General features: G+C 46.2%; 1 protein-coding gene across 1 annotated transcript; it reads right to left on the minus strand.

The window, feature by feature from the left end:
* Positions 9,109 to 12,078, minus strand: LOC110435967. Its single transcript, XM_021462086.1, has 3 exons — positions 10,707 to 12,078; positions 9,314 to 10,599; positions 9,109 to 9,195 (listed from the first exon to the last, which is right to left on the minus strand). The coding sequence occupies exons 1-3, from the start codon at positions 12,076 to 12,078 to the stop codon at positions 9,109 to 9,111; spliced, it is 2,745 nt and encodes a 914-aa protein (XP_021317761.1).

The following is a 13,077-nucleotide window of genomic DNA, read 5'->3' on the forward strand; positions in this document are numbered from 1 at the left end:
ATCTTGCGATGTTTTGTTTAGGAGTTAAAAAGAAAAAGTCATTCGACTTTTAGGAACCTGGGGGGTCCCCCTGCTAGCCTCCGAGGGAGTATCGACTATGATGGGTCATAGTTGGGACTTCCTCCTAACACCGAGACTTGCTCGGTGGTAACGTAAATTACTTGAAAAAAATATTCTCCTTTATTCATGTATTCATTCATAGGATCTCGGTACAAAGTATACGTGAGGACATAAAGCTTCGAAGTTCTAGGTGTAAAAGCGACATAGCTGTTCTATGTTCCACGCGTTGGTGAAGACCGCTCCTTTTTCGTCCGCGAGCTTGTACGTCCCCGGCTTCAAAACCTCGGCCACCACGTATGGGCCTTCCCAAGGTGGAGTCAGCTTGTGGCGTCCTTGGTTGCTTTGTCGTCGTCGAAGGACGAGGTCGCCCACGTTCAGATCCCTTTTGCGTACATGCTTGTCGTGGTAACGTCGAAGCTTCTGCTGGTATCTTGCGGAGTTGAGGAGGGCCATGTCTCGAGCTTTCTCGAGTTGGTCCACCGAGTTTTCTGGGTCTCTTTATTTGTCTGCTCGTTGTAGGATTTGAGTCGAGGTGACCCATACTCAAGGTCCGTTGGAAGTACGGCCTCGGAGCTCGGGCTAGGTTTCGCCATTGTATTTGGCGATGCTAGTCGGAGGTCGAAACGGACTGGGCAGCGGCGTGCTGCGGATTGCTCTGCTGAAGACTCGAGGGCGCGGTGGCTCTGGAGCCATTCGGTCCTCGTCGCTGTCGTAACGTCCGCCGCGGTGGGCGCTGTAGCCGCGCTCCTCTGCGTCCCCATGCCGACGGCGGCGATGCTCGTTGATGTCATGTCGAGCGTCGTGTTGCCGTTGATCATTGATGGGGTGCTCTTAGATGGGCGCGGTTTTCCTTCCTCGAGGGGGTGGCCCTTGATGAACCGATACTTCCCTCTCGTTTCGGGCCGGCTCGACATGTTTCTCTGTGGCAGCCCCCCGATGCCGAGAAGCCGAGCTTTCGGCCTGTTGGGCTGCCGCCACTTGGAGCAGAGTCTGCACCACGTCTCGAATGCGCCGAGCCTGGGAATTGGAAGGCTCAGGCATGTTACGCAACAGCATGGTTGCCACCACGACATTCTGGCCTGCTCGGGGGAAGCGGCTGACAGGTGGCTCTGGCTCCTCGTCCCCGACGATTTGACGATACACCTCTCGAGCTCGACCGCGCACGCCTTCGGCGTGCGAATGTGGTTGGTCTCGCTCGAGGGCCCGCTCGAGTTGAGCGAGGCGCTCGCGGTCTTCGTCGAGCTTGGCTTTGAGCTCCCGTAATTGCGCGAGCTGTGCAGCTTTGTCGTCCTGCGCTGGAGGATCGACCGGCCCGTCGTTCCAAGGCGTCCTGGGATCTTCTCTCGCTACGGGGGCTCGGCCACCGGCAACGGCGTCTTGCGTTTCATCAGTGGTCGCCACTTCCCCATCGATCTTGTAGCACTCCCTTGTAGGGTCGTAGCTGTCGGATTCGGAGTCGGGGTCTGGTTCTGCAGCGTAGAAACACCCACGCCCCTCCTCCACCATCCGCTGTCTGAGCGAGGTGATGGTATATCACCCGGGTCCTAGACATCGGAGGCTCCGCACCCGGGAAAGATCTGGCAGTTCAGCTGCTTGTTGTTGTGCCTCGGCGCTGCCCGGGAGGACCATCGGTCTTTCCACATACGTCTGGGCGTCTGGGCATATCATCCTGGCTAGGGACGCCGCGGCATTGTCCAGACCGAACGGGTGTGTTCCCCTAGAGGCGAACAACCCGTGCGGTAGCAGCGTCGTCGAGGGCGAGAGCACGCGAGTCGCGTTATCTCCCAATGTCATTGTGGGGTCGTCTCGACGCCGGGCCGTCGTATCCGTAGCCTTGGCGCGCAGGGCTGCCGGCTGCTGCGCCACCGCTCGCCTGGCGCGGGTCGATGACCGCGACATAGCAGACGGGTGGTGGCGGTGCTGTCCACGCCTCTTCTTGGGCGGGGAGGCATGGTGGCGAGGCCGTCTCGAGACCTTCGATCGTGCTGGTGCGACGCGAGTTCCTCCCGGTCCTTTGATCGAGAGCAGGATCATGTCGTAGCCGGTACCGGTGGACATGAACTTCAGGCTCCTGAACCGAATCACCGTGGAGCGCAGGATCGGCGAAACGAAAGTGGCCATCTGGAACGAGATGGGGAGTCGGTGAAAAACACGCAGGGCTCCTACCTAGCGCGCCAACTGTCGGTGTTTTACCCCGGGGGTCACACCAACGAGTAAACTTGTGTGCGTGTTCCCTCTCCCAGATGGTGATGCAAGAAAGATACAGAGATTTATCCTGGTTCGGGCAAGAGAAGGCCCTACGTCCAGCGGGAGATGTTTTCTATTGTCTTGCACCTAAGTGCTTGTACAGGGGCGAATACAAGTTGGTATTGCGGTGGATTCTAAGTCCTAGATGGAGGCGATGTATGATTGTTCTTCTACGTGTGTCCTCCCCTCATCCTTTCCTATGCCTCCGCTTTTATAGTTCCAAGAGGAGACCTAGGTTACATGGCGTAGGTAATAAAATATGGGTCGATAGGGGCGTGGTGCGCCTGACCCACTCGAGGCCTCCGTACTGGCGTGGCCTCGAGCTGTCTTGTTACTTGGTACTTTGGTGATGATTACGCGTGCTTCTGAATTCGGCTCCTGTGCATCGCCTTGGATTGGCTTAACCGTGGGCACGCCTGTACGTCGTGGCAGTAGTCACGTCCAGGGTGGTTGAGGTGCTGTCTTTCACCGTCTGACTCTTCTCTGGGATGGAACGTATTCATTCGAGGGTCCGGTGCCACGCATGGCCTTGCTGATCGATGCGCTGACTTTGGATGCCTCGAGGGAGGTCGTGACGCGACGTCACGACTGGCTCACTGTGCTTGGCCGTACTCTGGCTCATCTGAAGGGATAAAGCTGTGAAAAGTGGGATTGGATGGGTGCTCGCTCCCTATCTCCTTTCCCGTGACTGTCTGGTTAGGTGAGAACACGGCAGGCGCATTAAATGCCCTGGTTCCCGTACCCGTGACAGGTGGCGGGAGGCGTCCTTGTGCTCGAGGCCTGTCGATTCGTACGAGCCACTTCCGTATTCGACGGTCGCTGTCAAGTTGAGCCTCTGTCGATTCGCACCACCCCTTTTCCGTGTTCAAGGCTATGGTTGGTGTCGTGCTTTGGTACTCGCGCGTGCGAGCGGGGCGTCGAGTCAGGGCCCCGATTTGTGTATGGGTCCTCTCGTTATGAGCATTGGGTGGGGTACCCCTTATTGATATCCTCGACAACAACAAACAAGATTAAAAATGGTACCTTTTACAGAGAAATCTGCAATAATATATGTTTGAATTAAAAATTATAGTGCAACACTTGTCGACTTAGAAGACAAAACATAGTAAAACTTGCTCAAATTACGTAGGCCACCACCATTTGCGCAACAAAAAATGCTTGGTCGGCATTATAATACATGATTTCTCCTGGTTAGTCCTTAAGAAAGACATATAGTACTGGAATAATATGATAGATATATAGCAGCCCATGGTAAAATCTTATAACTGAAAACAATAAGAGTACCTTTGTACAAAAAAATACCTTGTGGGAGAAACTTTGTTCTGTTTATGCTCTTTTAGCTGTTTATCACCATCTATTTCAGGCATTTGCTGATTTACAAAATAAAAAATAGAGATATTGAATTAGTATATATTACAATAAAAAGGATTCAATATACAAAATTAAATAAAAAAAGACACTTTTACCTCGTGGGACATAGTCATATGTACCAGCGGCGTCCCGTGAAAATAGGAGGCCCAGTTCAAAACGGTAAGTGGAGGCCTACCCAAACAAAAAACTAATGATAAATATCAATTAATATATTACTTATGTCACAAAGTATTGTAGCATAAATAAAACATTTATAGCTGTTGTATAACTATCGCTTGGAAAGCAATATTCTTTTAGCATTCTTTGAAATTAAATCTTCAATAATATGTTCATAATCAATGTTCTTCGGTATGCCACTCTCAAGTGCTATTAACGCTAGTACATTAAGTCTTTCTTGTTTCGTTGTAGTTCACAAGTAGATCTTCAATAGTTTCAATTTAACATGATTTGCAAGTTCAAACAATATCAATTAACTAAATAAAATTGGGGTTGGTCATGGAATTTACCAGGCGATCCCCGTCTTCAATATAGCACAAGATTGAGATTATGTCTCGAACGACAGCGTCGGCGAGGGCGAGGAATAGGTGAATAGCAAGTCCACAAAAATCGAATTCACTGGTGTCCAGGTCCGTAACTCCAGCCAGCGGCCGCACAGTATAGCGCGTATCTCCGATCCCACAAGGAAGTTAAAATCGTGCCCAATGGCTCCATACTAGCATATAGCAAGTCACGATTGTGGACAGTAGGCCTTGGCCCAAAAAAACTAATGATCGCTGATCGTGGACATCAGGCCACGTTTTTGTTCCAAAATAGCTAGCAATGGCTGATTTTCTATTTAAAATAAAGACTAAAAGTATTATACATATATAGGAGAGTTAGTATTTTTGGAGGCCCATGATTTTCGGAGGCCCTGTTCCGTCGCACAGCCCGCACGGGCCTAAGGACGCCCCTGATATGTACCAACCTCTTTGTTCTGTTTATGCTCTTTTAGCTGTTTATCACCATCTATTTCAGGCATTTGCTGATCTACAAAATAAAAAAATAGAGATATTGAATTAGTATATATTACAATAAAAAGGATTCAGGATATAGTCATATGTACCAACCTCTTTGTTCTCTTTGTGCTCTTCAAGCTGTTTATCATCATCATCTAATCAGCCATTTGCTTATGTACAAAATAAGAAATTAGAGATAATGACAAATCAGTATATGACAACAAAAAGGATTGATGATACAAAATTACATAAAGATGACACTTTTACCTATATATATATATATATCAACTTTTGATCATCTATTCCACTCTCGCTTACCTTCCAATTCAAAATTTAGAGATAATGTCTAGATAGTTGGAGATGCAGGTGAAGGTAATGGATCACAGTTTATCTATCTAATTCCAACAAATCAATTGAAGATAATGGATCACCATTTAACTTTTTTACCTGATTCCAAAATTTTTGTTTCTGAACATTTAACTTTCTTTAAGAGTCGATTATCAAAATTCTCAAAAGCACTTGATGATTCAACAATTTGATCCATTCTCTGCAAAAGTAACAATAAAAAATATTTATTTTTTGGAAAAAATATGTTTGCAGCAAAAACCAAACCAGGATTTTTTTTGACATACTACAATTACAATGAATGAGAGCCCTAATCACATATTGGCCTAGCACAAGTGCACTTAAATAGCACGTACGAATCATCAAACAAAGACAGATATGAGAAACTAAACCTTGTAAATCCCAAAATCCACATAAGGAATATCATATGAACTAATCTTCAAATAAAAAATCCCACATTATACTATTCATTGGTACATAAGAACAATCACTGAGAAAGCTAACCTTGTCAGTCGTGTGTATGGCAAGATCAGAGGATTTCGTTCTTGCTCCGCCGTCCATCTCCCCGCGCACGGGCCTGCGACGGCTGGGACGGGCGCTTAGCGGCTTGGGTTGGCGGCGTAGGCACCCTGCGCGCCGCTTCTGTCCATCTTCCGGCGAGCACGGTCCCAGCGCGACTGCGCGAGGAAGGAAGGACGAGACGGGAAGAGGAGGCAAACGGGCCCGCAACAGCCAGGACAGGCAGCTGGTCGTGGTCACGCTAGGTGGCCTGGGTTGCCGGTCAATGTAGCCTAGGCGCCGCCGGCGTCCAACTCCACGTGAGCTCGCGCGACGAAATAATACGGGATGGGAGAGGAAGGGAACAACGGGATGGAAACCTTGGGTTGATGTGAGCAGAATAGGAGTGGGACGGCTGTTGGGGTAAGAAACGACTGGGATGGAGAAAAGAATGGGCCAGACGAAAAACAGCCCAGATGAAAAAAAAGCTGAAATTTTGGCTTTTTATTATTAGAGATAGATTATGATAAAAAAAAACTTCTCTCCTTGTTAGAGATTACAGAGATATATTTATTATATTTTTATGTGAAAAAACCTACAGCTCTTCCCAAATTAAAAATATGGATACATCACGGATTGATCTGTTATGACAAAAAAAACTTCTCTTGTTTTTTACATGGCAGACCTTATTAGGGATTGCAGAGATATATTTATTATACTTTTTGTGGAGAGCACTATATTCATCAGACCGTGAAAATCGTATTAGAACTCCTGTCATGTGGTGAGACATCAAGTAATTAGGAATATATAAGAGTCGTATTTTTCTTATCTCGATTGAGATTTTTTTTCCAATTAATAAATTCTAGTTCTAACTAATATATATTTAATTAATGTAGACCCTTAGAGCTTCATAAAATCTGATAGTACATATTATTTTTTTAGTTACTCTCCTTTATCATTAAATACAGACGGTTAGGTTATCATAAAATTCAACGGTGTATAATCTGCTGGTTTCCAATTAATTTTATAATTTCTAGATGCTCTCGGCGAATGTGGAAGCATCTTTTAATATTGTATCTATTATCAAGCTTGAAGAAAAGTTTGTCACAGAACATATCTGGAGTTGACGGTCAGCCTGAGAACCATTGGTTGCAGCTTGTAAAGTTTCCTTTTATTTGTTTGATTTCCTTTTCCTTCTTTGTTTCTTTATTATCTCTTGACCTTCTCGTCTCTATTTCTTGCTGTTTCACAATTCGCTCATATCGTTTCCATTTTCTGGCCTATTTCATTTTCCTTTTTGTTTTTATCTTATCTCCCAAATTTGGACTCTCGTAACGTGCTGTACTTGAACTCTATCTCATGTCTTTGCTTTTCGTATCTAAAACGAATATTCATAATTAACTCATTATGTTTCCTTTTTCTTATTATATTTTGGATTCAGACTTCATATCACGTTACGCAAAAGCTATTCTAATAACTCGTATAAGCACAAGTTATTATATATATAAGTCTGACAGAAAAAACTTTTCATTGTCCGATAGTTAGAGGAATACAAACTAAAAAATAGATGGATAAAACAAGACCTAAAATTTTACCTCTTTATTATTGAGGTATAGATAAAATAAAAAAAAAGACGTCACGTCAACAAAAGAGCATCTCAAGCAGCACAATCTCGCATCAAGCTTTTCAAGATAATTTATGGGGCTGTTGCATACATTTTCAATTTTACTTTCTCCGTTCAAAAGAAAATGCGACTATAGATTTATATCAATCAAACTAGTATAAGTTTAAGTTTAACCAAGCTTATAATGAATAATATTAATATTTTTGCCATCAATAAAATTAACCATGAAAATATAGTTCATAATTCATTTAATGGTATTAATTTTGTATTATAAATGTTAATACATTTTTATATAATCTTAGTCATAGTTTAAATTATTTGACTCCTTGAAAAGCTAGAATATCATGCTTTTATGGATGGAGGAAGTACTTAGAACCATAAGCTCATCCACATCTCTGCTTTAGTCGCTGTTCCAGCAGACATACCTCACGACAGACTCTGCCCTCATCGTGTGTTTCACTGTTAGCCTCTGCTTTTCGTTAAATTTATGCAAGCACTTCTGTCTCCCCGTGAGACCACTAGATATGTCATATGTGATATATGGATACTCAGCACTAATATGGTGTTTGGGGCAGCATGTCACCACAAGGCGTTTTGATCTCCAGATGTTGATGTCCAAGGCATTTCAGATGGTTCAACGCTAGCATCAATGATCAGTTACATTTCCTTGGCTCTCTGCTTCCAAAGGGTAACAAAGTGCCTACTAATACCTATCGGATGAAGAAGCAGATCAAACCAATGATCTTGGGGGTTCAAAAGATTAATGCTTACCCTAACCACTCTATATTGTGCCAAGGCATAGTTGTCTCAACTACAGCGCAAGCCGCTACAAGAGGATTGCCGATTGTCATACTGAATGCAAAGGATGAGGGAGCCTTGAGTGGGCCAAAGAAGAAGGCGATCAAGAAGAGTGGGAAACTCATAAGGAGGATGAAGAAGGTAATACGTAGAGGAGAATTGCTTCCCTAGTGATGGGGAATCTGTCCATGGTCGACCGTCTGCGGTGTCTATTTGGGAACCGCGAGTATGCCAAGCTGTTGTCTTGGCATGCATCTAGTGAGTGCAAGAAGGACAATGGCAAGCTCTAACACCCTACCAATAATGCCCGTCAGTGTGGAAGCATTTTGACGCCACACACCTAAAGTTTCGCAATGAGCCAAGGAATGTGTAACACCTAAAAAATCTTATTTATTTAAAATAGATGAATTGAATTTAAATAAATTTATTTTGTGAACATCTTCAATATAGGAAAATAAATAAATTTGGAGAAATTAAAATTAAATATAAGTTTAGGCTAATATTTTGTTGCATACATGCTGGTGCACTTCTTTTATGTGATGAGTGGTTTTGAAGAAAGGAATTTGAATTCAAAAATTCATTTGGAAAAGAGTTTGAAAAAAAATGTTTGGAAAATAAAAAGGAAAAAGCCTTTCTCTCTCTCCCTTCCTTCTTTTCGGCCATTTTGGCCCAAACCCCGCGCCCCTTTCTGGCCGAGGCCCAGCTGGCTGGCTCCCTTCCCCCTCTTTCTCTCTGGCGGCTGACGGGTGGGGCCCACTCGTCAGATCCACCCCCTTCCTCCAACCGCCCGCCCTCGAATCTCCCTCTCTCTGCTAAACCGCCCAGGCCGAAGCCCCCGCTCCCACGTTCTCCCCTCCCCACGCCTCGGTCTTTAAGTTGGAGAGCCCCGCGCGCCCGAGCTTTTTCCCCCTCCCCATTTTCTTCTCTCTGCTCCTCTCGGCTTGCGCAGAAACCGTCGCAGAGTGCCGCCGAGATCGCCGCCGTGGTGGAGTTTTCGTTTGGCCGAGCTTCTTCCCCGTAATCCCCTTGCCGAGCTCCGTTTTGGTCCCGCGAAGTCGCCTAGTTTGTTCTTCTTATTTTTCTCGCCTCGGTTCTCTCTCTAACTGCCGTCGTGTGTGCACAGGAGCATCCTCGCCGCCGTTTCGCGTGGTCAGCCGCCGTCGAGCCGTCCTAGCCCTTGCTCTCGGCGTAGTCGGGATCTATGATCAGTGAGGATAACAAACTCTTGGCGTTCCAGATAGGGTCTCCATTTCTCCACTGCCATAATGAGAGCCAAGAACTCTTTTTCATAGATAGAAAGAGCCTTATGTTTGGCCCCCAGAGCTTTGCTGAGATAAGCTATGGGTTGACCCTGTTGCATCAACACAGCCCCCACTCCTTCACCACAAGCATCTGTTTCAATCTGAAACTGTTTTGTGAAATCTAGTAGAGCCAAAACTGGAGTTGTAGTCATAGCCACTTTGAGGTTGTCAAAAGCTTCTTGGGCTTGAGCTGACCACTGAAATTGTTTAAGCCTGAGCACTACAGTAAGTGGTTTGGCAATCACTCCATAGTTCTTCACAAACTTTCTGTAATATCCTGTGAATCCCAGAAAGGCTCTCAGCTCAGTCATTGTGGATGGTGTAGGCCATTTTACCATGTCCTGAGTCTTTGCTGGATCAGTTGCTACCCCTTTATCAGATATTATGTGACCAAGGTACTCCAGGCTAGGTTGAGCAAAAGTACACTTGGAAGCCTTGAGATATAATTGATTCTTCCTTAACACCTCAAACACTTGCTGTATGTGTTGCAAGTGATCTTCCATAGAAGTGTTGTATATGAGGATATCATCCAGAAAAACCAGCACAAACTTTCTCAAGTATGGTTGCAACAACTGGTTCATAATACACTGGAAAGTGGCAGGGGCATTGGTGAGACCAAAAGGCATGACTCTGAATTGATAGTGGCCCTGATGTGTTTTAAAAGCAGTTTTGAACTCATCCTCAGGGAGCATTCTGATCTGGTGGTACCCAGACCTCATGTCCAATTTGGTGAAAAATCTGGAACCTGACAATTCATCCAGAATTTCATCCACAATAGGCATAGGAAACCTGTTTTTGATTGTCATAGTATTAAGTTTTCTGTAATCAATGCAAAACCGCCACTGTCCATCTTTCTTCTTGACCAACAAGACAGGAGAGGCAAAAGGACTGTGACTGTGACTGTGAGTGATGAGTCCTGATTCCAAGAGTTGTTTCACTTGGGCTTCAATCTCAGTTTTATGCTGAGGAGAATAATGGTAGGGTCTGGCATTCACTGGAACTGCATCAGGGAACAGTGGAATAGCATGATCATAGGATCTATGTGGTGGTAAATGCTTAGGATCCTGGAATATGTCAGCATACTGCAACAGTAAATCTTGTAGCTCAGCTGCTCGTTGAGTTGTTGCTGTGGATGGAGTACTGGCAGGTGAAACTGCTTTGTCTACCATGACATATGCCCAGATATCATTGCCTTTGATGGCTTTGAACATGTGTTTAGCCGTGATAGGATTGGCAGACAATGGTGCAGGTACCAGACCCTTGAGAGTAATCAGTTTCTGGTGATACTGAAATTGTAGTGTCTTAGCTTGCCAATCACATTGCATGGGACTGAATGTCTTAAGCCAGTCATAGCCCAGAACTGCATCATAGGGCAGTTGTTCCAACACAATCTTGTCTGTATTAAAGTATGGCCCTGAATGTACCATTCCAGATTCTTCACTTGTGTGGTAGTGGACATCCAAGTACCATTAGCCAGCTGGACTTTTTGATGAGGCATGGTGGTAGTCGGTAACTGGGTCAAGTTGACAAAAGCAGAACTGACAAAAGTGTGACTACTACCAGTATCCACCAGAATGAGCATGGTTTTGTTTCTGACCGTGGCCTTCAGTTTAATGGAATTGCCAGTATCAGTGCCAGACATGGCATTCAGTGACAGCTGACAAAAAGTCTCTGTCAACATCTCATCAATAGCCATTTCATTGAGTAGGTCCTCATTAATCTCCTTGTCCAAGTCGTTGACCACCATAGCATTGAGCTGTGGTTTGACTCTTTTGGGACATTGCTCAGCATGCCCTGGTTCATACTTCTCACCACAGCCATAACAAAGATTGTTGGCCTTTCTATAGTCTCTGAGCTGCTTATCCCTCCACAGACTGCCATAGGTATTAGCTTGCTTAGCCTCAGGTCTGGGTTGCTGTCCCTTAGGCTGATGCTTGTTATGCTGAAACTTCAGTTTGCCGCGTTCCACCACTTTCTGCTGAATCTTAGCGATGATAACTGCTTTCTCCACAGTAGTAGGGACTTGTGGCTCCACCATAGCTCGAATGTCCTCCCTGAGACCCCTGACATAGTGAGTGGCAAAAAACATAGGATCATAGTTGCCACCATGCATAGTGACATCGTACTGCAAGGACTGAAACTTGGTAGTATACTCTTCCACTGTAGTGTCTTGTTTGAGATCAAGTAAGTCATTCAGTGATGCTCTGTAATCATCACTGCCAAACTGAATCTGGATATCAGCAGAGAAACGCTGCCAAGAGACATCTGGGTAAGTCATCTTGTAAGTCTGCCACCACTTGGATGCATTATCTTGCAGATGCATTGAAGCTGCTTCCACCCACAGAGTATCAGGAATCTGATAGATCCTGAAATAGTTCTTGCACTTATCCAGCCAGATCTTGGGTTGAGAGCCATCAAAGGAAGGGAACAACATCTTGGGCAAAGCATGATGAGGTAAGGCGTCCCGCCGCGGTGGAAGCCGATTGTGTCGAGGGTGAAAAGTTGTGTTCTGTCTTGGGTTGGCTCTCTCATTGGCAGCAAACACATTCTCAAAAGTATCCTCCTCATCTACCACTACTGAGTCAGTAACATCTGAATGGTTCTCATTGGCAAACTGACGAAGAGTGATCTGGGCAACAGCATGGCCATTTACCCTGACTTGCTGAGCTATCATGTCTTGATCAGCAGTGCACTTGTCCACTTTCAGGCTTGTCTCCTGCAACTGTTGTTTGACTTGTTGTTGAGTGACACCCAAATCATTCATGCGTTGAGAGAGCAGGTCGAGATGGTCCAACACCTCGCGCCAGTGGCCCTGCTCAACCCCAGCATTGGTAGCCATTTGATCCAGCAAGATGGAGGTCTGAGCCGAAGGTTTCGGTGGCTTGGATGGTGCCGTGGTGACCAACTGAATCAAAACAGAAGAACAATGTATGGTGTAGCAGCCGGTTCAGTAACAACCTCCCCAAAATCCTGTAACACCAAATCCCCAACTCCTGGAACCGAGGCTCGATCGAGGAATTTTACAACGGAAACAGTGCTCCGCAACCCAAATCGAAGGACGGTTCCTCGCCAACGCCACCGCTCCGCAATCGTCCGTTAGCTTACGGAATTTTACACGGAAACAATTGTTCCGCAACCCTGGGCTAGAAAACGATGCGAGCACAAGAAGGAATAGGTGTGAGCGATTGAGAAGAGCTCACTGAGGTTCACGCCGCCGAACCAAAGAGGTTGATGTAGTCCCCCAGTCGAGTTGTTGAGCCGAAGATGTAGACGCCAAGTGGACGCGTCGCCGCTCCGCGCCTGGATCCGCCGCCGATGCGAATCCCGATCTGCCGCCGCGGCCGCTCGCCAACTCGCAAGTGACGCTGCGAGTGAATCCCGTCACGCCGCCGCCGTGCGCTTGTCGTGGCTGGAGGATCGGATCGATCCGGCAGGAGTATGTGGACCGAACTCGTGTGGACCTCGCTCAATGGCAATGGACAGCGCGACCAACGCCGAGCGAGAGCGAGCTGGGTGGGTAGGGAAGGGCCGAGGATTGACTGTATTTGATACCACTGTAACACCCCTGGCCACCGGCGGTGATCGCCGGAGACGTGAGCACAACAATGGAAATCGCCGACGAGGAGCACAGAGGAATCTCTCTCTGTCTCGAGTTCTATTACGATACTTTTCTTAATTGTCTTACAACGATAAGTTCACAGCATATATGGCCAAGGCCAACTGGTCCGATGGACCTACATGTCATAGACCGACATAAACACAGCACTAGCTTTACGCTTCTCCTTTACTGAAAACGCCCAACGCTGGTGCGCCATCACCCGTCGGTCATGACACCCCT

Source organism: Sorghum bicolor, chromosome 5, assembly GCF_000003195.3.
Source record: "Sorghum bicolor cultivar BTx623 chromosome 5, Sorghum_bicolor_NCBIv3, whole genome shotgun sequence".
NCBI classification, from domain to species: Eukaryota; Viridiplantae; Streptophyta; class Magnoliopsida; order Poales; family Poaceae; genus Sorghum; species Sorghum bicolor.